Raw genomic sequence first — 25,753 nt, forward strand, 5'->3', positions numbered from 1 at the left:
GATATATCACGTAAGGGAATCTTGTAAAATATCAGATGCCTAAAAAAATAATTTAGTATAAATTCAATTCAAAACAACAAAAAAAAAAGCCGCAAAATTGTTATCTATCTTAACGAGAAAAAAAATGAGAAGCTACAACGCTTGAATCTCAAAGAGGACCACAAAAATTAATCCCAACCAGCTGCTGGAGGTGGCACAGCTGTGTCCCAACCATCTGCAGCTGGAGCAGCTGTGAAGACAAAAACATTTGAACACTGACATCAGATTCAGATTAATCAATACAAAAGCCAAAGCTTAGATCTTGTCAGAAAACTTAATTACCACTGATTGGCTGCTGAGCTTCTCCTGTACATGAAGCATCAGGAATAGCAGCAGTGGTCCATTGGTCTCCACCGGAAACTCCATATTCAGGTGCAGCAAAATCTGCTTGAGGAGCAGCTTCTTCATCTTCAAGTTGCTTAGCCTCCTCAGGCTCTCTGTAAAAGAACAGATCCATCTATACAAAACAAAACAAAACATACCAAACATGAATAACCAAAACAAATTATCTGCTTCACAAAAAGACAAATGAATATTAATCTTACCATGACATCCCACTTCTGTCCAGGACGGATAGTTCCACGCATCTCAAGAACCATGCGAGCAAGAATCCAAAAGAGACAACCGATGCTGTGCTTTCCCTTGTTGTTAGCGGGGATCCCAATGTCGACAAATCTCATGGGAGAGTCTGTGTCACAAAAAGCAATGATGGGAATGTTCCCCAAAGCACCTTCCTTGATTGGCTGCAAACAAACACACTAAACTCTCAACAAACAAGACATTGTGACCAACGAGTTACTACACTAGGGACAACGAACTCATTTTTTACCTGATGGTCAGTCCTAGGGTCTGTAAGAATGAGCAACCTAGGCTCACTGAAGGAAGTCTGCATCTGATTTGTGAAAGTGCCAGGAGTGTGCCTTCCAGCAATGGCATTAGCACCAGTGTACTGCGCAAACTTGAGAACAGCTCTCTGACCATAAGGTCTAGCAGATTGAACGATAATGTGTTGTGGGTTCTCAATGGCAACGATGACTCGAGCAGCCATGTACAACTTCTCCAATGTTTTTCCTAGGTCGAGGATATATATACCTGACAAAACGAAACCAAGAAAGTTCAGACAGTTAGTAACGTAACCACCACGCAATACACAGTAACTACTGCAAGTCTCTCAAAAACCCTAACGCACTCATTGATGAGCAAAAGATGATGAGAGAGTTACCATCGTTGCGTCTCTTGTAGACGTAACGCTCCATCTGGTAATTGCAGTTTTTGGTTCCGAGGTGAACCTCAGAGGCAATCATCATTCGGATGTCGGATTCTTTCTGTGAGAGGTGTGCGTTTGTAGCCATGTTGTTACCCTCTTTCTTCTTATTCTCCGGGAAGCTGGACTTATCGCCGAGAGTAATGTGCTGAGTAGATTCAGTGACGACGACGAAACTAAGAGTATCAAGGAGAGTTAGTTAACTTGAAACCCTAAATGTCGACGGCACCACAAACCCTTATTTCTACAAAGTCTATTTTGCCCTTTGTTATCCTATAAATATGAAATGCGACCGGTTAATTTTATTTTTTTAACACTGAACTTAACTTACATTACAGTTAACAAGGTATCATATACTAACGAACCACTACAGATCCGCTCAGGAAGAGACCAGACTAGAGACATGCGAGCCCATAGACCAGAATAAGCTTTCTACCCACTATATCTTTCCATGAGTTTATCTATTGGCTCATGCCATCACCTTCTGCTATCATAAACAAAAAGAATTCATGTTCATGAAGTATATCGCTTGGTCCGGCCATGCGCCTTCTAGACCATATGACTCCTATCAATAGTTAGGCCACATGTCCACCATGACACGCGCCACTTAGGTCATCTGCCACAAAACAGATTCGTAGACCATTTTAATGCGAATCCAAAGACCATGAGTCCATAAAGATCACCTTATCATGCATGGTCTCCTAAGGAAGGGAGGTAGAGGTTAAAGAGATCAAAACATTCCCTATGTGGATCTTCATGAAAAACGTCTCTCACCGGATGTTCTCTTGGGAAGGATGTGGTTTCATAACAAGTGCAACTGAAAACAAAATCGTCTACACGCAAATGAACTATTGTGTAATAATTTTAAATAAGTAAAAGTATTGATGGAAGCAAATATGACAAAAGAGCTCCCAACCTGCTATAACTTTAAGTTCAAGCTTGGGGTGGATGCAGATGTCAAATTTGTTTATCCATGGTTTCTGGATAAATGTACCTTATGCTTTAAATGGGGATATCTGAATCTACCCTAAGCTTTTCAATGGTTTGTGAGAGATTCTCAAATGAGAACTTATTCTTACTTTCTGTCCAACTTTTGTTTCTCTTTATTTTAGAGATGGTCCTGACCCGTATGAATATGTCTCCTAAAGAAAATGGATATGATTGGTTGTGAAATATAGTTTGTTTTTGACCTAGGCATCTGGTTTTGCTACTTTCTTAATCAACTCATTTGCTATCACTGCATAGTGCAATTGCTTTATATATTTGATACCTATTACTACATATATATTCGCATTTTTAAGGTAAGTTGTGTTCAGAATTATCGAGCTTAATGAGGGTATTAAAAGTTATGGCTACAAATATCACCTTTCTTTTAATTTATCTCCAGATCGATATCACAGTTATTAGATCTTCTGCTTCTACTTGTTTAATACATACACTAAATGCTGTGTTGTACATGCTTTGAAACACATGTTACACATCAAAAGAAGTAGTAATTTGTTATCTTAAATACTATGATATCTGGCTTTTAAAATAAAGGATAGAGAAGTTTGTTCTATACAACATAGGTTGCGATTTTGGGAAATGGATATAGAAAAGATTGAGAATCCTCATCTCTTTTTAAGACCTTCTTTCATCCATATATACAGCTTCGTAAACACAAAATCAAAGCTAGGGTTTCAGTCTTAAGGTAGACTAAAGAAACAAGATGGAGATCACGTGAATAAAATATAGTGGGGCTATTTGGTCGATGAATGAGTATAAAAAGTCTATATATAACTTCATATGTAACGACCGAGTTTTTATATTGTTTTCTCATAAACAAAAGGTAATTTACTTAAACCATGTCCAGATAATTAAAAAATCTAGATATTTGAAAGAGCCACAGTTTGAAACTGGGGCGACATTTTCGGAATCCCTCTAACTTTCTGGATGACGTTTCTGAAACTCTCATTAAGCATCAGTTTCTTCATGACTTTGCAATTCCTTAAAAAGAGCATTGGTAGTTTCATCTCACTTAATGTTCCTTCGACTCTGATTGGTGTCCTCAGTCCAACAAACTGGAGAGATGATTGGAAACATTGCGGCACAAATGAAAGGTTAATCTCTTCTGGCTCTGGAAAAGAGTCAAACTCCTGATAATATAACCAAATAAATTTTAATATTTAATACGTATGAGTGTGATAACAAGAGCATATACAATGACACTTACTTTTGAACAGAAAATAAAAAAAATATAAAATACATTGACACTTACCAAGTCAAGTGACTGTAGATTTGGACAACAGCCAAGAAAAGTTAGCAACAGGTTCCACGATGTTTCAAGGAACGAAGCATGCAAGTGAGACATATTAGCAAATTGAGGTAGCAGTTCCCATTCGCAGTTATCATGGATCATCTATATAACAAGAAAGAACAAAGAAGATTATACAAGCTTAAGTTATTTAATCACCCAATATTGAATCAACGATGAATAATGTGTACCTCTAGCGTTCTGGAAGAGATGATCATTTCACGGACTGTGGATAACTTGGTGAGAAAATCAATGATCATAGCTCCAAATGAATCATCATCATCCTCCACTTTAAAGATAAAATCAATGTCCACCTTTGCAAAGGGACCAATATTGTCAATTACCAACCTTTTAGATTGGTAATCAGTGATACTCATAAACTCAAGTCTCGGAGCATCAATCACAACGGTAGGATCACCTTCGTCTTCAGTTTCCTCACCACGCATAGATTTTAACTTGAAGGTTTTTAGGGACTTCGAGCTCACAATTACAACTCCGAGTTCATCACCATCATCCGTGACTATGCTTAACTCTTCAAGAACCGAACATCTTGAAATGAAACCCCCAAGAATCCACATTCCGTCAAATTTAACTGCCTCTAAATGCATAGTCTTGAGACGAGGTAAAGAAACCAACGCTGCCCGGGGAGCATCGAAAACTACACAGTATAGATTTAAACTCACCAATGTCCTGCATGAATAGAGAGAGAGAGGCATCCTAACTAACTCTTCTTCAACATCCAACTCGTTGAGAATAGTTAGATGACAAACTCCACGATTAACCACATCATCAATCCTCGTCACAAAATCTTCATGAATGTGCTCCTCAACATTGTAGACCAAATCAAATCTCTTTATGTCTTCTTCGCCAGACTCTAGAAAGTTATCGAAAAAATCCCCAAATTCGAAATCATCAGGAAAATTACTGGAGTCCAACTCCAAAGCAGGAACATGCAACCAGAGATGGGTCCACCGTTTAGACAAAGCGCTGGTCCGAACCGATTCTTCCGTAGAGAGGTACGATAGAATCTGACATAACAATGTATTGGGTAAACTGCTTATCCTATCTTCAGATGTGCTTGTCCTCCTGTGAATCGACATGTCGCCAACCTAAACCCTAGATTTCACATAAAATACTTTTAAGAATCAATATAATATAATATATACACTATATAAATCATATATCGCCCAAATCAGCCAACGATTTAACTTAAAACCTAGAGAAACAAACATGGACATTCTACGAACAAATTACCTTATGGCGATCTTAGAGGGGAGAAAGAGATGAAAGGAGCGTCTGACGAATATCTTCTTATCTTTCTTCGCTTTAACAAGACCCCTATGAGACCAACTTCAAAATGACAAGGGGTCACGAAACGTCCCTTAAGAATCTCATTTGACCACGTTTCTCTTTTTTTTTAATGGTGATTTTTGTTACATTTAATTTAATGATAAGACTCTTTTTAATCAAAATAAATGAATGATATCAGTTGTAATTTACAGCTATTAAAGACAAGACTTCACTTTGACAAAAAAAAAAAAAAAAGACAAGACTTCACTAGAAAGTATTGATTGGTTTTTGTCAGTATTTTGAAAATCCGAGCGACGAGTAGGTCGAACCGGTTGGACCATGACTCCATGTTCTAACCAGTTTTGAATCGTGCAAAAAATGATTTTGAGATAAACTGATAGAACCGGTCAAACTCGCTAAACCCAGTAAATCCGATTTTGTCAAATATTTACGGTAGATAAGTACACAAATCAAAATTTTAAAATGATTTCAAAAAAAGTCACATTATTATTTAAAATCTACATAACTAGTTTCATTATATTTTTACAAAAAATTATTATATTTATACATTACTTTTGGATTCTAACAATTATCTAAAGTTTTATAAAAATTAGCTATATGTTATATATATATATATATATATATAAATTACAATAAAAATTAAAACCCAGTTAAAGCGGCTAAGACCGGTCCAATTTTAAAGATATTGGTTTTTATTAACTTTTTATATTTTAATTAATTAATTAATTAATGCGTGCAAAAAATTAAATGTTTTTTTATATCAAAATGTCATTCTTTTTTTTGTTCACTCTATTTGAGTAATTATATTACTCATATAAAAGCTGGTATAGGAAACTATACAAAAATATAACAACCAACAAAACAAATTTTTATAAAAAGATCTTGCAGTCCTAACTAGAAAATCAACAATTTCATTATGGTCTCAAAGGTATGTAAGAAATCTTGAAGGTTGAATTTTATTTGTATCGACTCTTATCTTTTTCAATTTTTTTGAAAAGTTTGGTCAAGCTTGAACTTTTTTAATCGTAGCTAATGAATTTTTTCGGTCCAAACTAAAGCTCTGATAGGTAGAGTGATGTGGTATATTTTTTATTGCACAGTCAAGTTTCGACTTCCGAATGCAAAAAATACTATCTTTCTTGGTTTCTTATAAAAATTTTAATAAAAAAAAATAGTCACACATTTTTAACTTATAAATAAGTAAAAAAAAAACAATTTTTTCATAAAATATATATAAACTGAATTTTTTACAAAAAAAAATATAAGAAATCAAGATGACTGTGCAATAAAAAATATAAATACATAAATAGTTTATTTGTTAGGTAACTACATGATAAATGTTCTCTAAATTTTTGTTTGTAACTAATCTTAGTCAAAAGCTTAAGTACTTAAAATGTAGAACCTTTAGTGAATAGAAACAAATACATAAAACAACACAAAAATACTAAATAACCAAAACATGACAAACTTTACTACCAAATGTCCATCGTACGAAACAAAAGACTGCAATTAGAGAAACTAGAAAAACGTTAACTACCCACAACCGAATTAATAATTTCTAATTATGCCTGGTTCGTGTTACTATATTTTTGATAGTTCAAATTAAATGTTTTTAGAAGAAACTTGTGTATGTAAAGTCAATCATATAAACTCTCCTCCATTGTTAACATGCAAAATATGCATCAAAAACTTACAATGGATAGTTCAAAAAAAAATACAATGGATCTATCAAGATTTAAAATAATCGTCTGCATCAATCATGTGGACAATATGAAATCACACAAACAACAACAATAAATTGGGAATGCTCTTTATTTTTGCAGACTAGAGGGCATGATAGTTACTCTATATACTATATCCTATCTTAATCATTAACTAACAACCGAAAAAGAACAGGGGAAACCAATGAGAGAAACTACAACACAATGAGAGAAACGTTCAATTGTAGACAACACAAGCAATTTTGAAGAAGAGAAAACTTGACAAAGTCTTGAAATTTATGATCATCCAAATGATAAGAAATACATGTTAACACCGGATCCATATATTGTTCGGGTCAGCTAAGCAACCACAATACTTTCAATAAAGTAAAATGTTTCCAAAATACCTCCATAGAGATTCTCGGTCCAAAGTTTGAATCAACCACGATGTCTAGCCATTTACAAGACATACCTTCCATGTAAAAATTTCAAATAAATTTTGTGTTTAGTTATTTAAAATTCGAAAAATGAAATAATTTCTTTTAAGAGTACAATCAAATGTTGTTGGGCGAATACGATCATGCAAGGAGTATAAAATAATTCAAATGAAAAAATTGAGGGTGTTGTATTCTTGCTTATGCATAAATACACACATGAAACAAATATAACAATAAAAATTGCAATGTTTTAATCTAAAACTTTCTCGCATGTTGACATTGATACCTCTTTGTATAGGATGACCAAGCGGCAGAGTTTAGATAATTGCAAACATCAAAGATCTAAAAACTCAAGTCATCTTAAATTCTTAATGACATTCAGTAACCTAAACATATAAAAAGGTGAAGGCAAAAACTGCATTACCAAGTATTATTCTGGCTAATTAATTTTATAGACAATGCCGGAGCCTCGACCTCATGAACATAATCTTACTCCAATCTTACCATAGATGTTATTTTAACACCTCAACGAAACTTGTGGAGTCATAAGAAGAGACTCAAAAGCGGTATGAAAACAGAAAAACATAGAGGGTATGAATAGTTACCGAGAAATGATGGAAAATAATATATTTTTTAACGTTCCTATAAAAAATTATCATTCACAAGGAATAATAATTTTTTCTTATTCCTTTTTTTTATAGAAAATTAAAGGATAAAATTATTTCTTGTTAAATTTGAGAATAAACAATTATTTTTTTTTTCATTTATATTATTTTATTCCCGTATATTCATTTTCTTGTTTCCGAATGGTCACTAGTCAAACCCACAGAAAACCAACGTCAAATGCAACAAAACAAACAATATTAATGAAAAACCAAGATATCTTTACATGATTTACTGTTTCAGACATTTCTTATTTATTGGTTTCAAATTATGTAAAAATATTTTTTAATAATAAGTTCAAAACGATTGGGGAAATATTTATAATAATTTGTAATTTGTTTGGTTCTTTTTTTTTACTCTTGTGTAATCTTCAATTTTAACTTAATGAATTTGTTTTTCAAAGAGCGAAAAAAGATTTGTCGGAAGAAAAAGGAAACTAATAAAGTAATAATTAATGAAATGACGACAAAAAGTATAGAAACTGAAATGATTTTTAATTTTATAAAGAGGAGCGAAGACTGACACGACTTGTCTCTCATCGTCGTTCCTCGCGTTGTTGGTCCTCTCTTCTCTCTCTCTCTCTCTCTCTCTCTCTCTCTCTCTCTCTCTCTCTCTTTCTCAGGCTTGGAATCGTCTTCTGGTAATTACCATTCCGATGTTATATCTCTTTACCATCTCTGTCTGCTTTCGAAATATATCATTAAGTTGCTTCTTCGCTTTCTCCGGTCTTCTTGTAATCATCATCATCATCTTTGAATAGTCAAGCAAATTTGAGATTTTGACCCAGAAAAAAAAATAATTCATCGAAATCTAGTCTTTCTGCTTTCTTTTGCGTTTCCATGATCGATTGTTTTGTTTGTTTGTTTTCTTTTTTGGAATTGAAAGTGGTTTTTTAACGATCTGACTTGTGTTTCTTCTACTCTTTGCTTCAAGTTCTTGATGATGAAGACCTTGAAAGTGAGACTAGTCATAAGAAAGCTTTAGACTTGAAATTAAAATCATTTATGTCTTTTAGGGTAATATCATTACATAACCATAAACAGAAGTTGCCTAGGACTTGAGATATGTCTTTATGTCTAACAATGGTTCTTAACGATCTGATTAACAGTGTTTTGTAATGATCTGGCTTGTGTTTCTTATACCCTTTGCTTCAAAGGTTCAAGTTCTTGAATATTACCAGTGCAGAAAATGTAAGACTAGTCATTAGAGAATTAAAAGTATAATCATCTATTTCTGGGCCTTTTTGTTTGGACAAATGTAGAAAATAATGTTTTTTAGGGTAATATCCTCACATAACCATAAATAGAAGTTGCTTAAGACTTCAGATATGTCTGAAAATCAATCCAAATCAGACATCTTTTAGGTCTTCATGTCTAATAAAGTTTTGCGATGCTTTCTCGATGTTACAGAATATAAAACAGACCAACCGCCTTCTTTAATCAGTGGCTACAAACTTGTTGGAATAATTGGGAGAAAAAAAAATGATCGATGCACCAAAGTTCATCGGAGGAAACAACCACAACCACAACAATAACAATTACTATGAAGACTACCAAAAACTCGAAGGTTCCAACATGTCAATCGATAGTTTACAGACAACTGTCGTCGGCGTCTCCGTAGCAACCTCGAGGGACAACAGCAGTGTTGGATCCAACGATTCCAAAACCCACATCTTAGGCCACCCTGGTCTCAAACCAGTGCGCCAACACTACACCGGTTCTACTGAAAACAGTGTCTACCGTCCAGGGAACCACCACGAGCTCAACGACGACGCTCTCCAGCAAGCTCTGATGGACAGTAGATATCCTGTTGAAGGGTTGGCGGATTTCGACGAGTGGACGATTGATCTAAGGAAGCTTCACATGGGTCCTGCTTTCGCTCAGGGGGCCTTTGGGAAGCTCTACAGAGGAACGTACAACGGCGATGACGTGGCCATCAAGATACTCGAGAGGCCTGAGAATGATCCGGAGAAGGCGCAGCTGATGGGGCAGCAGTTTCAGCAGGAGGTGATGATGCTCGCTACCCTGAAGCACGCCAACATCGTCAGGTTTATCGGTGCGTGCCGGAGATCGATGGTCTGGTGCATTGTCACGGAATACGCCAAGGGAGGCTCCTTGAGACAGTTCTTGACTAAGAGACAGAACCGTGCAGTGCCTTTGAAGCTGGCGGTTAAGCAGGCGTTGGATGTGGCGACCGGGATGGCGTATGTGCATGGACTTGGGTATATTCACAGAGATTTGAAATCGGATAATCTTCTGATCTCTGCGGATAGATCCATCAAAATTGCGGATTTTGGTGTTGCTAGGATCGAGGTCAAAACAGAAGGGATGACTCCAGAGACAGGGACTTATCGTTGGATGGCCCCGTAAGTCTTTATACATCTCTCTTTATGGTTATGTTGTACTTAGTGAAGTCACCACTATGTTATTGAAGCGGTTAATGAGAGACTGTTAGGTTTATTTAAAACAAATCAGAAACTCTAAAAAAGTATCATAGGACCATAAGCAGATTCTGCCTTTTTTTTTATAAGAAGAAAGGCATTGATTGTGGAGAAGACTTTTGTTTCCTGATTTAGGTTTTACCCATTTTTAATTTCATTTGGATTTGTGCATAGTGTAATCCACTAGCTAGCTTCACAGCAGTGGTGATAGTCAACCATGCTATGGTGATTCAGGGTTATGAATCTTATTTGATATCCCCCTAGTAGAACCTTGAGCCAAGTTGAGAAAAGCATAATGAAATATGATATAGCATAAACTTTTGCTTTTTTTTTGACCAAATGCTCTTAAGCCCCACAATTTTTAGTATTTTACTGGTCCACCCTCTGGCTAGTGTAATTTTGATTTAGAATATGTGCCACTGGAAAGTTGGCAGTATTTTAACTTCTTAATATTACTCCCTGCCTAGTGTAATTTGATTTGGAAGTTTTAGTTGTAATTTAGCATATACTGGCCTTCAATATAATTTTTGTTTAGAGTAGTCTATGAGTCCTTATTTTGCATCGTTTGACATGTAGGTAAAACTATAATGGAAAGTGAATACTATTTGGTGTAGTTAAGTCAACCAGAAAGATTCTATATTCCAAGCATATGCTACTACATTATTGTTTTTGTCAAACCCTTATTAGAGTCAACCTCTGAGAATAGAACCCAATGTGTTCCAGCTTTACTTGGAATATATATTTACTCAATGCTTTTAACTGTCTACTACTAACACTAGTTGTTTTTGTTATGGCATATGCTGAAGGATATAGAATGATTAAAAAATATTTCATAAAATCTTTCAATTAATTTTGGAATGCTTATTTTGCAGGGAGATGATCCAGCACAGGCCTTACACGCAGAAGGTTGATGTGTACAGCTTTGGGATCGTGCTATGGGAGCTATTGACCGGTATGGTGCCGTTTCAGAACATGACAGCTGTACAAGCAGCGTTTGCGGTTGTGAACAGAGGAGTGAGACCATCGATCCCAGACGATTGCCTTCCTGTGCTGAGAAACATCTTAACTCGTTGTTGGGACGCAGACCCTGAAGTGCGCCCTCCGTTCACCGAGATTGTGATGATGCTCGAGCGAGCCGAGGCAGAGGTAATGAACAATGTTCGTAAAGCGAGGTTCAGGTGCTGTGCTCAACCCATGACCATTGATTGAGTGAGAGACAAGACAGAAACATAGGAAGAACATTTGAAAAAGGAGATAGTAATATTAATGTATATGTTATGTTTTATGTATTTATCTTCCTTTTTTTTGTGTATCCTCACCTGAGTGTGTGTGTAAAGGGAGCCTCTTCCAATTATTGACCCCAATAGTATTTTATTTTGATAAAAAAGGAGATATATTATATATTAATTAATGATGATAATATTATTTTATGATTGTAGTGAAAAGAAAATCACAAATTCTGATAGATATATTCGCATTTGATCGATTGTTAATAACTCAATACCACTGATCTAACACAGATAAATCTCTAAATAGTCAATGTACAGCATAATCCAGCTGAATGGTTTGGTTATGAGCTATACAATTATGATTTGGTTAATTGATGGTTATGGAAAGTTATAAGAGCACTACCATTAATAAAATATCTAACCAAAGTATCTCATAATACGATATTAGTATAATGTAATACTACAAATTACACTTTTAATAAAGTTAAAGATAGACTAGTGATTTATTTTCATTTTAAGTCTTTTAAATGAGTATTTTTTCTCATCTCTCTCCAATCTAATCTATTAATTTAAGGTCCTATTTTTATCTACTGTGCAAAAGTTGTCATTTAAATTTGGACCTATTCATTTCACTAACATTAAAATATACTTGACTTACATTAAAACACACACGTTTCATTCACAGGATTAGAAAATATCAACATATATTTTCGGGATTGCTCAAACCGATTTGGTTTTCATTGAGATTTATTTTTTCAATTTTAGTCCTCTTATCTATTTTAACAACAATATTACTGTTTTGAAAAACACAAGTATAATATACATCTATTTGATTTCTGTTTGTCAACAATATGCAATCCTGATCATAACGTAACGATCACTACTACAATCCATTAGACTACGTCTCTTTATAGGTTTTAATTTTGAATGAACTAGGTTTTTACTTCTTCTTTTCTTAGTGACATGATATATATGAATCTAAAATTACAACCTTATTTAACCAACCAACTTAACAAACTATCTAAAATCAATTAAAATCTACTTAAGATAAAAAGAATGCATAAGAGTATTATTTTCATATTTAACTTATAAATCACTATTCCTTTCAAATAGTTAACTTAGACAAATTCATACAATACAAACTCTATAAATTAATACTCGGTAAATTAATAAATACCATAAATTAATAAATTTATTTGGTCTCAAGTTGGACCAGTTCAAAATATGACACAAATCGATAAATAATAAGATAATATTTTTTTTTCAAAAAATCCTATGTAAATATATGGTCCATTAAAATATAAATTACTAATTTATCTTTATATATATATATTATATAAGTACAAACCAACTATTATATTGTTTATTTATATTCACAATGGAGTTATCATTATATTTTTCTGAACACAATGTATTTTGATGAGATTTATTAAAATTATATGTAAAAACAAATTTAAATTCTAAGAAAAATATTTATATACACCAAATAATATAATAAAAATATTATAAATATCGAATTTTAAAATGTTAGTTAATGTATATACACTAAAAACAAATATTTCTGGAAAAATATATTTTAAAATAGAAAAAAACTTGAAAATTAATAACTCTATTCATTAATAAAATAGAATTTTCCAACCTTATTAATTTATAGAGTTTTTATTTTATTTAACTTAACAATAGAAATTATTATTCCCCCAATTTAGTAAGTTGCGCATAAAATATATGTTTCACAAGACTTATCAACAACTTTGTTATTGAATTACAGTATATATAATATTAATATATAACAAATTTATTTATAAATATTCATTATAAAGTAAAAGCTAAATACATATAAAATAGATACTCGCCAAAACAACAAAAATGTTATCAAATGATACATAAGTTACATATGATGTCATTGTGAATGCATAAATATTCAACGGTGACTTGAGTGACCATCACTATATAGAAACATTTTAAATAAAATAAATATCCGCACGAATGTGCGGGTTAAACTCTAGTTTTTTTTTAAATATTATGACATGATTATGAAAGACTCTTCTACAAGTACAAACTATCAGTATCCAGTGTGTTTTGTAAGAGCGCGTGTGAGACATTCACTAACAGTGAGGCTGGAGCTTGAAAAAAGAAGGGAATTTGACAAGAAAATTAATAAAGGACGGATGAGAATTAAAATAAAACGAAAAACAAGAAAGAAAACTGGGAAAGTAAATGGGAAACGGCGACTAAAATTAACTCGTCTTCTTCTTCGTTCCCTTTGCTCCTTAATCTTAGGTTTCTGATTTTTTCAACCTCTGGATTTGATTTTAACAGAAGGTTAACGGCTTTGCGATTCGATGAGCTAGGTTTGGTTATTTCCTTTAACCAGATGTTTGTCACTATCTTCTTACTCATCGGGTGAGAAAGGGCCGCCCTACTTTCATGTTTTATTGGCCTTAGAAGGTAAACACTAACTTCTTCCTCTTCTACTCTACTTGAATCATCGGATCTGTGTTCTGTTCTATTCACTTTCTTTTGTTAGGGGTTTTTGAATTTATCTTCCAGTGATGATCTATAGCTATCAAATTTGTTTTTTTTTTCTGAGAAAATGAAATTCGAATATAATGGTAAAGATTTAAACCTAAGTTACCCAGCTTGTTCATTAGTGTATCTCTCTGCCTTTAATTTTAAAGATCATTATGTTTTCTACCCTTTAGATAATCGTTGAAACTGGAAAATAAAGATGCTGGAGGGAGCAAAGTTCAACGTGTTGGCGGTTGGGAACCACAACAACAACGACTATGCCTTCACGCAAGAGTTCTATCAAAAGCTCAACGAAGGCTCCAACATGTCCATGCAGACCAGTAACGCTGGAGGCTCCGTGTCGATGTCCGTGGACAACAGCAGCGTCGGCTCCAGCGACGCTCTCATTGGCCACCCGGGGTTGAAGCCACTCCGCAGCAGCAGCAGCGTCTACTCCCTCTCCGTCGGGCAGAGCGTGTTTCGTCCCGGGAGAGTTACCCACGCGCTGAACGACGACGCCTTGGCTCAAGCGCTGATGGACAGCAGGTATCCCACCCAAGGGCTGGCCAGCTACGAAGAGTGGACGATTGACCTGAGGAAGCTCCACATGGGTCCTCCTTTCGCTCAGGGAGCTTTCGGTAAATTATATAAAGGGACTTACAACGGGGAGGATGTAGCTGTCAAGATACTCGAGCGGCCGGAGAACAGTCCCGAGAAGGCGCAGTTCATGGAGCAGCAGTTTCAGCAGGAGGTGTCTATGCTTGCGAATTTGAAGCATCAGAACATCGTGAGGTTCATCGGTGCGTGCCGCAAGCCGATGGTGTGGTGTATAGTGACTGAGTACGCCAAAGGAGGCTCCGTGAGGCAGTTTTTGACGAAGAGGCAGAACCGTGCGGTGCCGTTGAAGTTGGCTGTTAAACAGGCGCTGGATGTTGCCAGGGGTATGGCTTATGTCCATGGACGCAACTTCATTCACAGAGATCTCAAGTCAGACAACCTTCTCATCTCTGCGGATAAGTCTATCAAGATTGCTGATTTCGGTGTTGCGAGAATCGAAGTTCAAACCGAAGGGATGACGCCAGAAACCGGAACTTACAGATGGATGGCTCCGTAAGTTTTCAAAAACAGATTATTGATTCTTTATATTATATTGATTTTTGTCTCTGTTGGTGGATGCAGAGAGATGATACAGCACAGAGCCTACAATCAAAAAGTGGATGTGTATAGTTTCGGGATAGTGCTGTGGGAGCTGATCACAGGACTGTTACCGTTCCAGAACATGACGGCTGTACAGGCTGCGTTTGCGGTTGTGAACCGAGGGGTCCGGCCAACGGTCCCAAACGATTGTCTCCCGGTGCTGAGTGAGATCATGACTAGATGCTGGGATGCTAATCCTGAAGTGCGACCATGTTTTCTTGAGGTTGTGAGTCTGCTTGAAGCTGCGGAGACAGAGATAATGACGACAGCTAGGAAAGCCCGTTTCAGATGTTGCATGAGTCAGCCAATGACGATTGACTGAATAAAAATCTCAAGAAAATAACAAGAGAGTGAGAAAGAGATGAACAGATGTAAGATTAAAGGGCTTTTAGATATATTAAGTAATGTGTGTTTGTGTATTTATAAAAATCTAAATATAATTGTTTTCTCAAGATGGGAGAAGAAACCATAATGTTTTTAGGATGCCTTTTGTGTATTATCCATAAAGTTTATGTTGGTTTTACTTCAGTGACTGCACCAATACTCCAGAAGTTGTCATGTAAACCTTGAAAACATACAAGTTTGAAGTTTTGGGTGTCGAAAATGAGTAAAGATGGTTTTGCCACATTATCAGCCTCTCCATGCTTGTAACCAACTCCTTAGTGGGAGTGTAAACTTTTTATAAGTAATGCATGTTGTTTGATCAAAAAAAAAAAAAAGAGTAAAGATGGTTTTAGTACACAACATTGTGAACTAATTAAAGGCTTCTAATTTGATGGAAACCCGTATAATCAATAAAAATGTCTCAAAGTACTATTTTTTTTTCGGACAACCAAAATGTCTCAAAGTACAAAGGTGATAAGAGTTAGGAATAACATCTTTGTTGATTCTTAACCTGATATGCTATTCATGTACATCCTTACTATTAGATGAACGTAAGTACAAATGTCCTCATCGTACATTCCCATTTCGGCGAGAACGCTGTCTTAAAAATTAAAATCAATACATCTCAGCTTCTTCTCCCCCGCAAGATTGGATCAAATATTCTCCACCATCACCTTCCATTCTTTTACTCTCCTCTCGCCTAAACATAAACCCACCAAAAAACAAAAACTCCTAACTTTTTTTTTCTTTTCTTAGATCGAAAGAGAGAGGGAGGGAGAGATTTTGGGATTTCGATAGAAATTTTTTGTTCTTTCCCTTTTTTGTTTTCTTTGGCAAAATTGTTATTGTTATGGGGTAATGTGACGTTTTGGCCAAAAAAATAAAAATATGGGTAATGTGACGTCAAACGTGGCGGCGAAGTTCGCTTTCTTCCCACCAACACCGGCTACGTACGGCGTAAGTAAAGACGAGGAGACCGGAAAGCTCACGTTCACCGGAGTCACCCCGGAAAAAAGCATGGAGGTTCACCAAGTTACCACCAAGTCCGGCAACAAAGTCGTCGCTACGTTTTGGAAACACCCATTTGCAAGATTCACTCTCCTCTATTCCCATGGCAATGCTGCTGATCTCGGCCAAATGGTCGACCTCTTCATCGAGCTCCGAGCTCATCTCCGTGTCAACATTATGAGGTTTTATATAATACAAAACAATCCTAAGATATTTTTCATTTTTATTGATGAACGAACGAACCGTAACCTTTTAATATGTAAATGAATCAGCTATGACTATTCAGGCTATGGAGCTTCAACAGGCAAGGTAAGAAAGAGATTAATTTAAAAATATTCGAACATTTAGTATTGATTGTATTTTTATTTATTAAATTAAATGAAATAGCCGTCTGAGAGCAACACGTACCACGATATCGAGGCTGTGTACAACTGTTTGAGGAGCGAGTACGAGATCCAGCAAGAGGAGATGATTCTGTATGGTCAGTCCGTTGGAAGCGGGCCAACGTTGTACTTGGCGTCTCGATTGAAAAGACTAAGAGGGGTTGTTCTACACAGCGCAATTCTCTCCGGGATTAGAGTCTTGTACCCTGTCAAAATGACATTCTGGTTCGACATATACAAAGTAAGCTCTCTCATGTTACTCTTTATGTTTTCACTTTTGGTTCTTTGTCTTACAAACTTTGTAATATTGCAGAACCTTGATAGGATACGCCATGTCGCATGCCCTGTTCTTGTCATACATGTAAGGTCACATCAACTTCTTTCTCACAAAGAATAGGAACTGCGAGTGAGAGATGATTAACTTGGTTAATGAAACTATAGGGAACAAAAGATGAGGTCGTGAACATGTCACACGGGAAGCGATTGTGGGAGCTTTCAAAGGACAAGTATGATCCATTGTGGGTAAAAGGAGGAGGGCATTGCAACTTGGAGACATATCCTGAGTACATAAAGCACCTTCGCAAGTTCATAAACGCAATGGAGAAACTCGCTCTCAAGAATCCACCAACCAAGGAACTAGATGATGAGCCAAGAAATAACGAAACTAAGCACAATTGTTGCCTAAGCTTCAAGAAAAAGTAGAGCTGGAACTGAAGATAGCAGTAACAGAGATTCAAAAGACACACTTATGATTATCCTCAAATGTGATCATTTCGATTTCAACGAGGTGCAGTTACAAACGATACAAAGGCGAAACCAGATCTAATCTTTGTAGGTGTTAGCCTATGTAAACAAAGAATTTAATGTAGGAGACGTTTGGAAAAATCATTACTTGTTGATGAAGCAACCAAATCAAAGAGCTTAAAAGACTGTACAGCGAAATAGTATTTTACCTGATGGTTTCAGTTTTGTTTTTCTGTTTTTTTAATTAAATAAAATGAAAATTTTGGCTTATAGGATTCTGTAGAATCCAATCCAAGACCGCATACTCGAGTGGCTTACAAGATAGAATAAAAGGATTTAGTGTTTTCATCCTTTTAGTCAAAGTGTCGGCATAAACATTTTAATTACCGGGAATAAGACCTAAGATACAATTCTCGAAAAAACACTAGTGGTACAAACATAGTCTAACTCTATTTTAATGGCTGGCCAATCCACAAAGTCTTCAATTATCTAAATCAGCAATCCGTCACATTTTTGTTTTTCTGTTATGTAGTTGAAAGTATAAATTCCAACAAACAAGCTAGCCTATTAGCTTAAATATGTTAGAAGTTAATGTCATAAGGGCCCTGTTCGTTTACATGTCGTAGACCGCGCGACACGTAAACGAACATGGCCTAATGTGTTGTTTACTTCTTTGAAATGAGAGAATTATTTGATGCCATATGTAATATTGTTAATATAATTAACATCAAAAAATTTATATTATTAAAACTAAAATACTTTTTGAAATCCCCTATATATTAATTGAGAAGCATTTGAAAAGATGTAACCTCAATTTTGTATTAATTAAAAAAAGACTCCTTGCTTATGTGGCACATCTAAATGCCTTCTAAATCTATTTTCTAAGAATTCTAGAGCACCTAATATAAAGTATAGTTCAATCTAAAGTTGTCCCGTTTTTCCATAATTATATAACACTATGGAACATTATATTAACATAAAATATAAGAAGTATATATTCTTTCCTTAAATAAAAGCTACGGAATTACCTAATATGATTTACATATATAATGCAATTAATGATTATGAATAATAAAGATTTGATAACAATTTTTGCATCCTTCTTCATTTTTGTTTAATTTTATATTATTTAAAAAATTAAACAATCACATTAACCATATAATAAAAATAAATAGATTTTTTCTTATATCTTATATTTTGAATTTTTTAAAATGACTTTAAATTACAAAAATGAGGAAACATTATATGTTATATTTTTTTTAAACGGCTTTAAAGTACAAAAATGGGGACACCTTATATGTTATACTTTTCTTATATGTTAGATTTTTTCTTATATGTTATATTTTGAATTTTTTAAAACGACTTTAAATTACAAAAATGTAAGTTTTTCTTAAGTATATGATTAAAAACATTAAAATGACATGTATCAATTTGATGGTTGGTCTGAAAGCTTTTAAAACCATATGGAAGATAAAAGTCAAAATAATTCAACTGTGGAAACAATACTTTTCACTTTTTTCAAGAATGTGTTCGATGAAAAAAATAAGGTTTTTATGTCATAATTTGTTTAATGTCTACTAAAGAACATTATATTAACCTAAAATATAAGAAGTGTGTATTCTTTCCTTAAATAAAAGCTACGAAAACCTAATATGATTTACATATATATGACAATTAATTATTATGAATAATAAAGATTTGATAACAATTTTTGCATTCTTCTTCACTTTTGTTTTATTTTATATTATTAAAAAAACAATCACATTAACCATATAATAAAAAATAAATTTTTTCTTATATGTTATATTTTTGATTTTTTAAAATGACTTTAAATTATAAAAATGAGGAAACTTTATATGTTATATATTTTTTTTAAACAACTTTTAAAATACAAAAATGATGACACCTTATATGTTATATTTTTCTTATATGTTAGACTTTTTCTTATATGTTATATTTTGAATTTTTTAAAACGAATTTAAATTACAAAAAGTAAGTTTTCCTTAAGTATATGACTAAAAATATAAAAATGACATGTATCAATTCGATGGTTGATATGAAAGCTTTCAAAACCATATGGAAGATAAAAATCAAAATAATTTAACTGTGGAAACAATACTGTTCATTTTTTTCAAGAATGTGTTCGATGAAAAAAATAAGGTTTTTATGTCATAATTTGTTTAATGTCCAATCCGATCAGCCCATGATAAATTAATTATAATTTTGTTCCATAATTTTTAATAAAAATTGATCCGATAATAAATTATATAATAACAACAAAAAATATTGTATATATATAAATAAAATGATCAAATATATAAATTATCGATAATATATACAAATAAACTTAACCTGCGCAACAAGGCGCAGGTCTTATCCTAGTTAACCATTATTTCATGTTTAATATACATCTTTTGGCATTGAGATAATAACTACTCATAGATTTTATCATTAATTGTTTTTTGTCCTTTAAAATAGCACGAAGCATAGCTTATCTGTATATTTGGTGTAATATACGCATATATTAATTATTAACTGGATTTTCACATTGATTATATGTTTCACATATTAACCGGCAGTATAAACATGTCATGTACGCTTTGCTTTCACATTGACTAACTGGAGTTTCATTTATAAACCGGCTATTGATGTTCGAAATTATTACCGGCTATTGATGTTCTGGGTTACGGGTAAAATTTCAGATTTGTAGAAATATATTTTGGTTACAAGTAAAATTTGGGTATTTTTTAGGTTCGGTTTGGGTTTCGGCTATAGTTTCAAGTTTTATGGATTTTCAGTTTTTCCGGATCCTAAATATCCAAACCAATTTGAACTTGCTATGTAAAACTACATGTATTTTACTGGTGCTTTAATTGTGAACCCGAACAAGACCCGAAAAGCGACACGAACCCAAACTAAAAAATTTCAAATACATAGTTGGTCCACATTTCTAAAATCGAAAGACTCAAACCCAGTAGGAACAGACTCGGGGATCCGAAAGTATGGAAGTGGGATAGAACGGAACATACCATTTAATGACATACAAAAAATAAATTAAATAACGGGAATATATATATTCCAAATAAAAACGGACCTTGTGAGTCAATTTTTTTTTGAACCACACCTTGTGAGTTATATGCATGTTTGTTTCTGTATGAATTCATATCATAGACATGCTTGTACATGTGGCTATCAGGAGTCCCCCCCTCCCTTAATAAACGTTGATGTAGGTCCAAAAGCTATTCAATAACCAACAAAACGATCACACACCAACAAACTCTTCACTCTCTAATTCTCATTTCCCACCATACAATTTTTCCTCTTGCTTTCATTTTATCTTTTATAGATTTTCTTTTACATCACTTATCTATCCATCTACCTTTCATGCTCTTCACCGCTCCTTTTATAAAACTATCATTGATCAATCTCTCTCTCTCTCTCACTTTCTCAACACTCAAGAAGCGAGACAGAGAGGAGACTCTTCTTCTTCTTCTCTGTTTTATCTCTCTGGCTTTATATTCACACACACTGTGAACATATACAAACCCAATTTGTGTTCTTTTGATCTTCTTATTCAAGCATTTTTAAGACATCAATGGCGGGGACTGGAATTTTCACAGACATTCTTGACGGAGACGTTTACAAATACTACTCTGATGGAGAGTGGAAAACTTCCTCCTCCGGTAAGAGTGTCGCAATTATTAACCCGGCCACAAGGAAGACTCAGTACAAGGTTCAAGGTACGCTTATGTATCATCAATGTCTTCGTAAGATCCACAACTTTATTTTCTGCCTAGCAGTTTTTATATAATGATTCTGACCAAACTTTGGAGACATGTTCTGGAAATTTTGATGAATATTATTGGTTGGTTAATTTTTAAAAATAAAATAATAATTTACATAACAAACCAAAGAAATTTTCAAGAGAAACAGAGGAATTAAAGAAAAAAACTAAATGCTCTGTTACTGTGAAACGCAGCATGCACACAAGAAGAAGTGAACAAGGTGATGGAGATGGCTAAATCTGCTCAGAAATCGTGGGCGAAGACTCCTCTTTGGAAAAGAGCTGAGCTTCTTCACAAAGCTGCTGCAATCCTCAAGGACAACAAAGCTCCCATTGCTGAGTCTCTTGTCAAGGAAATCGCTAAACCCGCCAAAGATTCTGTTACTGAGGTGTCTTTATCTACCTCTCAATACATTTTCTTTTTTATCTGAAACAATTTTTCTTAATGTTTTTAGTTTTGATGAAAGGTTGTGAGGTCTGGAGATTTAATCTCTTATTGTGCTGAAGAAGGTGTTAGGATCTTAGGTGAAGGGAAGTTTCTTCTCTCCGACAGCTTCCCTGGTAATGAACGTACTAAGTACTGCCTCACTTCAAAGGTAACAAATCTCTTAGTTTCTATGTCTGCATGATCAATGGTTGAAGTTTAAACAAATTGTTTTGATTAAGAGGTTGATTGTTTGTGGTTTTTGGTTTAGTTTTTGGTTTTTTTTGTTTTTGCAAAAACTATTTTTCATCCAATCAAGTTTTAGTTTTTAGTTTTAGTTTTTGTAGAAACCATTTGATTTGCCAATCAAGATTTCTAATAAATAGATTCCCTAAAATTTAGGGAAACTAGTTTTTGAAAAGTTTAACCAATTTGTGAAGAAAAGCTAAAAATCAACTTTTGTGAGCTTCTAAAAGGAAAAACGAATTTTGATTTTTTTTGGGTAGAAACTACAACATTTAATTAATTAATAATTAATAAATAATATTTTCATAAAGATAAATAATCATTCAATTTTTGGTATATTAGCTATAATTTAAACAATAATGTGATATAATTTATTTGTGTTTAATATCTGTAAAATAAATTTATATAGTTTATAAATAATATTAATTAATTTTAAAGCTTAGTTATTAATTTCTCTATATAAAATAATAGAATAATTTTAATAATTATTAGTCACATTAAAAATAACTAAAATTATAAAAACATAATATGTTTTAGTAATACAATATATTGTATTAGTCATGAAAAATAAAAATAGCCATTCAATTTTAAGAAAATGTAAATAATTTATAGGAGAAATTTTATAATTAGTTTCAAAATTTTAAGTATTTTTATTTTTATAAAATTTATAAATTTTAAGAAAAACTATTGCTATTTAAGTTTATAAATTAAAAATAATTTATATAAGAAAAAATTCTAAATAGTTTCAAAATTTTAAATATTTTTAATTTTTTGCAATTTATATAAATTTTATGATAAATATTTTATGATAAATATTTTTTTTTATAAAACTATAATAATTAAAATATGTTATTGTATTCTATTTTAAAATAATTATCACAATATTTTGATAATTTTAATTGTAAATATAAATATTTATTTCTATTTTGTTGTATTATTTCAAAGTAATGCATTAATTAATTTTTGAAAAATAAAAAAATACTGCAAAACCAAAAACCAAAATCAAAATCTAAAAACCAAAAACCAAAAACCAAAAGCTAAAAACCAAAAACCAAAATCTAAAAACCAAAAACTAAAATCTAAAAACCAAAAACTAAAACTAAAAACTACTGAAACAATCATCACCTAAAAATTGTGTGTGTTTGTTTTTGAGCTGCAGATTCCGCTTGGTGTGGTTTTGGCTATTCCTCCATTTAATTATCCAGTCAATCTAGCTGTATCGAAGATCGCTCCTGCTTTGATAGCCGGAAACTCCCTTGTCCTTAAACCTCCAACTCAAGTAAAACTAAACAACTTGCTTTACCTCCAAACAACTCTTTAATCTTCTTAAAAGTGATGTTTTGAAAAGTCCTTTTGTTTCTGTAGGGAGCTGTTTCTTGCCTTCATATGGTACATTGCTTTCACTTAGCCGGTTTCCCTAAAGGTCTCATTAGCTGCATCACTGGCAAAGGCTCTGAGATCGGCGATTTCCTCACTATGCACCCTGCTGTTAACTGCATTAGGTAAATACATACATATATACATTAAAAAAAATGTTTATGTTCCTATTTAACTACATAAAGTTTGGATGACTGGTTTCAGTTTCACTGGTGGTGATACTGGAATCTCAATCTCCAAGAAAGCTGGGATGATTCCTCTTCAAATGGAACTTGGAGGAAAAGATGCATGCATTGTCCTGGAGGATGCTGATCTTGATTTAGTTGCTTCCAATATCATCAAAGGAGGATTCTCTTACAGGTATAATCTACCTAACTATATAACTATTCGACATAACCCGTGTTAACCTGGTTTGTTTACCTTAAACAGTGGCCAGAGATGTACTGCGGTTAAGGTAGTCCTAGTGATAAAATCAGTGGCGGATGAGCTTGTTGAGAAAGTGAAAGCTAAAGTGGCTAAACTCACGGTGGGACCACCTGAGGAGAACTGTGATATTACAGCGGTGGTGTCTGAATCATCAGCTAATTTCATTGAAGGATTGGTGATGGATGCTAAGGATAAAGGAGCAACGTTCTGCCAAGAGTATAAAAGAGAAGGCAACTTGATTTGGCCGTTGCTTTTGGACAATGTCAGACCGGACATGAGGATTGCTTGGGAGGAACCGTTTGGTCCTGTCTTACCCGTCTTGAGGATCAATTCTGTTGAAGAAGGCATTAATCATTGCAATGCTAGTAACTTTGGCCTCCAGGTATCATATAACTTTTGGCTATCTTGAGTCTGGTTCAGCTCGGTTTATTTGGGTTGTGCTTAATCGGAGCTAAACCAATAATTTCATTTAAAGGGATGTGTATTCACAAAGGACATCAACAAGGCAATACTGATCAGTGATGCAATGGAGACAGGAACGGTTCAGATCAACTCTGCACCAGCGCGTGGACCGGACCACTTCCCTTTCCAGGTGAATCATTGATTTCTAACTACATTTTGCCTCGGTTATGACCGGTTATCTAACAAGATTGGGGATTGGCATAAACAGGGGCTTAAGGACAGTGGAATAGGATCACAAGGTGTGACAAATAGCATCAATTTGATGACCAAATTGAAGACCACTGTCATTAACTTGCCTACACCTTCTTACTCTATGGGTTAGTTTCCCTTATTTTCTTAATCTTAGAACCAAATCAATCGGTCTCGTTTATATCCGATAGAATCGAAATCTATGAATAAAATGGAGTCATTAGGGTAACAATTATGGTATGTAAACTCTATGTAATCAATAAGAATATATTTGCTTAGTAATGTAATGTAAAGTTCTGAAAGGTGAGTGAGAGTTGGTTGTGTTGTGTTATAACAGGAGACGGTTTCATCTCACGACTGTGATTGAAGCAGAAAGATCCCTTTTGATGAGTCTTTGGAGTTTTTTTTTTTAAGAAAAAAAACCTTTTCCATCTTGAAATAATCATTTGCACCAATCTCATCGATTTCTCCGATGGAATATTTCAGGAAAAAAATAAATGAAAACTGCATCCTTAAAAATTTATAGAGTAAAATATTATATGCAAAATATTTTCATCTAAAAATATGATTTCGAAATTCCGGCTTCAGATGATTAGATCTAAGTAGGAAATCTTCACAAAACAATCTTTCATAAACTTTGTTGTTAGAGATGGTTTACATTTTGTGGAAGCACTGTGGCCTATTGGTCAAGGTTTAAAGGTTTCTACACCCAGGCTTGGGGTTCAAACCCCAGACAACGCAATTTCTACAGAAAAAGGTCTGGGTTTCAATTTCCGGAGAAGGCGAATTGTGCAGAAAAATTAGAGAAAATGCTTACAATAGATCTTCAGCATGGCGCAAGGAGTACCGTCAGGAATCGATCTCATATGGCTACTCAGAGTGATGTAGTCAGACGTGAATCCTCATAAAACAAGTAGAATTGTCGGCTGTAATATCGTTTATGTAATGTTTCTCATAATTTGTAATAGCATAAGTAACCGGACAAAAAAAAGAGATGGTTTACATTTCTAAAACAAGTCATGACAAGCAAACTGAAGTCGGTCCACTTGGTCAAAAAGTGGTAAAAGATTAGTCGATTTATAGATAAAAAGGAAAGTAGTCGGCTATGAAAAGAGAATACTGAGGACGAGGAGAGATTATTCATACACACGAGCAATTCAATACAAGATTAATAGTTTTAGTACTTTACTTTGCTCTATCGAGCTGATCATCTTTTCACAAGAATCTTAGTCTTTTCTCTTGTAA

The 25,753-nt window shown here is 33.9% G+C and overlaps 6 protein-coding genes across 6 annotated transcripts; 4 read left to right on the forward strand and 2 right to left on the reverse strand.

The window, feature by feature from the left end:
- Positions 1 to 36: 36 nt before the first annotated feature.
- On the reverse strand, positions 37 to 2,815 carry LOC103842262 (40S ribosomal protein SA-like). The gene is made up of 5 exons (XM_009118886.3): positions 1,262 to 2,815; positions 869 to 1,131; positions 585 to 782; positions 322 to 496; positions 37 to 229 (listed from the first exon to the last, which is right to left on the reverse strand). The coding sequence occupies exons 1-5, from the start codon at positions 1,389 to 1,391 to the stop codon at positions 168 to 170; spliced, it is 828 nt and encodes a 275-aa protein (XP_009117134.1). The 5' UTR covers positions 1,392 to 2,815; the 3' UTR covers positions 37 to 167.
- A 243-nt stretch (positions 2,816 to 3,058) lies between these two features.
- Positions 3,059 to 21,773, reverse strand: LOC103842263 (F-box/FBD/LRR-repeat protein At1g80470-like). Its single transcript, XM_009118887.3, has 5 exons — positions 21,553 to 21,773; positions 4,851 to 5,148; positions 3,788 to 4,712; positions 3,561 to 3,701; positions 3,059 to 3,438 (listed from the first exon to the last, which is right to left on the reverse strand). Exons 3-5 carry the CDS (start codon positions 4,694 to 4,696, stop codon positions 3,169 to 3,171), a joined length of 1,320 nt encoding a protein of 439 aa, XP_009117135.1. The 5' UTR covers positions 4,697 to 4,712; positions 4,851 to 5,148; positions 21,553 to 21,773; the 3' UTR covers positions 3,059 to 3,168.
- LOC103842264 (serine/threonine-protein kinase STY13) lies at positions 8,186 to 11,610 on the forward strand. Its single transcript, XM_033280791.1, has 4 exons — positions 8,186 to 8,295; positions 8,327 to 8,347; positions 9,117 to 10,072; positions 11,020 to 11,610. The coding sequence occupies exons 3-4, from the start codon at positions 9,189 to 9,191 to the stop codon at positions 11,354 to 11,356; spliced, it is 1,221 nt and encodes a 406-aa protein (XP_033136682.1). The 5' UTR covers positions 8,186 to 8,295; positions 8,327 to 8,347; positions 9,117 to 9,188; the 3' UTR covers positions 11,357 to 11,610.
- LOC103842265 (serine/threonine-protein kinase STY13) lies at positions 13,549 to 15,615 on the forward strand. Its single transcript, XM_009118890.3, has 3 exons — positions 13,549 to 13,824; positions 14,079 to 14,994; positions 15,064 to 15,615. The coding sequence occupies exons 2-3, from the start codon at positions 14,105 to 14,107 to the stop codon at positions 15,401 to 15,403; spliced, it is 1,230 nt and encodes a 409-aa protein (XP_009117138.1). The 5' UTR covers positions 13,549 to 13,824; positions 14,079 to 14,104; the 3' UTR covers positions 15,404 to 15,615.
- LOC103842266 (alpha/beta hydrolase domain-containing protein 17B) lies at positions 15,862 to 17,760 on the forward strand. Its single transcript, XM_009118891.3, has 5 exons — positions 15,862 to 16,655; positions 16,746 to 16,782; positions 16,861 to 17,097; positions 17,170 to 17,217; positions 17,298 to 17,760. Exons 1-5 carry the CDS (start codon positions 16,354 to 16,356, stop codon positions 17,556 to 17,558), a joined length of 885 nt encoding a protein of 294 aa, XP_009117139.1. The 5' UTR covers positions 15,862 to 16,353; the 3' UTR covers positions 17,559 to 17,760.
- Positions 20,946 to 25,031, forward strand: LOC103842267 (NADP-dependent glyceraldehyde-3-phosphate dehydrogenase). Its single transcript, XM_009118892.3, has 10 exons — positions 20,946 to 21,340; positions 21,580 to 21,773; positions 21,852 to 21,980; positions 23,214 to 23,333; positions 23,420 to 23,556; positions 23,636 to 23,791; positions 23,861 to 24,239; positions 24,333 to 24,449; positions 24,528 to 24,636; positions 24,846 to 25,031. The coding sequence occupies exons 1-10, from the start codon at positions 21,196 to 21,198 to the stop codon at positions 24,869 to 24,871; spliced, it is 1,512 nt and encodes a 503-aa protein (XP_009117140.1). The 5' UTR covers positions 20,946 to 21,195; the 3' UTR covers positions 24,872 to 25,031.
- The last annotated feature ends 722 nt before the right edge of the window (positions 25,032 to 25,753 follow it).

Source organism: Brassica rapa, chromosome A09, assembly GCF_000309985.2.
Source record: "Brassica rapa cultivar Chiifu-401-42 chromosome A09, CAAS_Brap_v3.01, whole genome shotgun sequence".
Taxonomy (NCBI): Eukaryota; Viridiplantae; Streptophyta; class Magnoliopsida; order Brassicales; family Brassicaceae; genus Brassica; species Brassica rapa.

Excerpts from the sequence above, each read along its gene's own strand:
- LOC103842262 (XM_009118886.3), bottom strand. The coding sequence starts at position 1,391 with ATGGCTACAAACGCACACCTCTCACAGAAAGAATCCGACATCCGAATG. Across the intron at positions 783-868 it reads ACCCTAGGACTGACCATCAG|CCAATCAAGGAAGGTGCTTT; the intron begins GTAAAAAATGAG and ends GTTTGTTTGCAG. Across the intron at positions 230-321 it reads AGCTCAGCAGCCAATCAGTG|CTGCTCCAGCTGCAGATGGT; the intron begins GTAATTAAGTTT and ends TTGTCTTCACAG.
- LOC103842263 (XM_009118887.3), bottom strand. The coding sequence starts at position 4,696 with ATGTCGATTCACAGGAGGACAAGCACATCTGAAGATAGGATAAGCAGT. Across the intron at positions 3,702-3,787 it reads TCTCTTCCAGAACGCTAGAG|ATGATCCATGATAACTGCGA; the intron begins GTACACATTATT and ends CTTGTTATATAG. Across the intron at positions 3,439-3,560 it reads ATCTACAGTCACTTGACTTG|GAGTTTGACTCTTTTCCAGA; the intron begins GTAAGTGTCAAT and ends TTATATTATCAG.
- LOC103842264 (XM_033280791.1), top strand. The coding sequence starts at position 9,189 with ATGATCGATGCACCAAAGTTCATCGGAGGAAACAACCACAACCACAAC. Across the intron at positions 10,073-11,019 it reads ACTTATCGTTGGATGGCCCC|GGAGATGATCCAGCACAGGC; the intron begins GTAAGTCTTTAT and ends CTTATTTTGCAG.
- LOC103842265 (XM_009118890.3), top strand. The coding sequence starts at position 14,105 with ATGCTGGAGGGAGCAAAGTTCAACGTGTTGGCGGTTGGGAACCACAAC. Across the intron at positions 14,995-15,063 it reads ACTTACAGATGGATGGCTCC|AGAGATGATACAGCACAGAG; the intron begins GTAAGTTTTCAA and ends TGGTGGATGCAG.
- LOC103842266 (XM_009118891.3), top strand. The coding sequence starts at position 16,354 with ATGGGTAATGTGACGTCAAACGTGGCGGCGAAGTTCGCTTTCTTCCCA. Across the intron at positions 16,656-16,745 it reads CTCCGTGTCAACATTATGAG|CTATGACTATTCAGGCTATG; the intron begins GTTTTATATAAT and ends TAAATGAATCAG. Across the intron at positions 17,098-17,169 it reads TCTGGTTCGACATATACAAA|AACCTTGATAGGATACGCCA; the intron begins GTAAGCTCTCTC and ends GTAATATTGCAG.
- LOC103842267 (XM_009118892.3), top strand. The coding sequence starts at position 21,196 with ATGGCGGGGACTGGAATTTTCACAGACATTCTTGACGGAGACGTTTAC. Across the intron at positions 24,450-24,527 it reads CGGACCACTTCCCTTTCCAG|GGGCTTAAGGACAGTGGAAT; the intron begins GTGAATCATTGA and ends TGGCATAAACAG. Across the intron at positions 24,637-24,845 it reads TACACCTTCTTACTCTATGG|GAGACGGTTTCATCTCACGA; the intron begins GTTAGTTTCCCT and ends GTGTTATAACAG.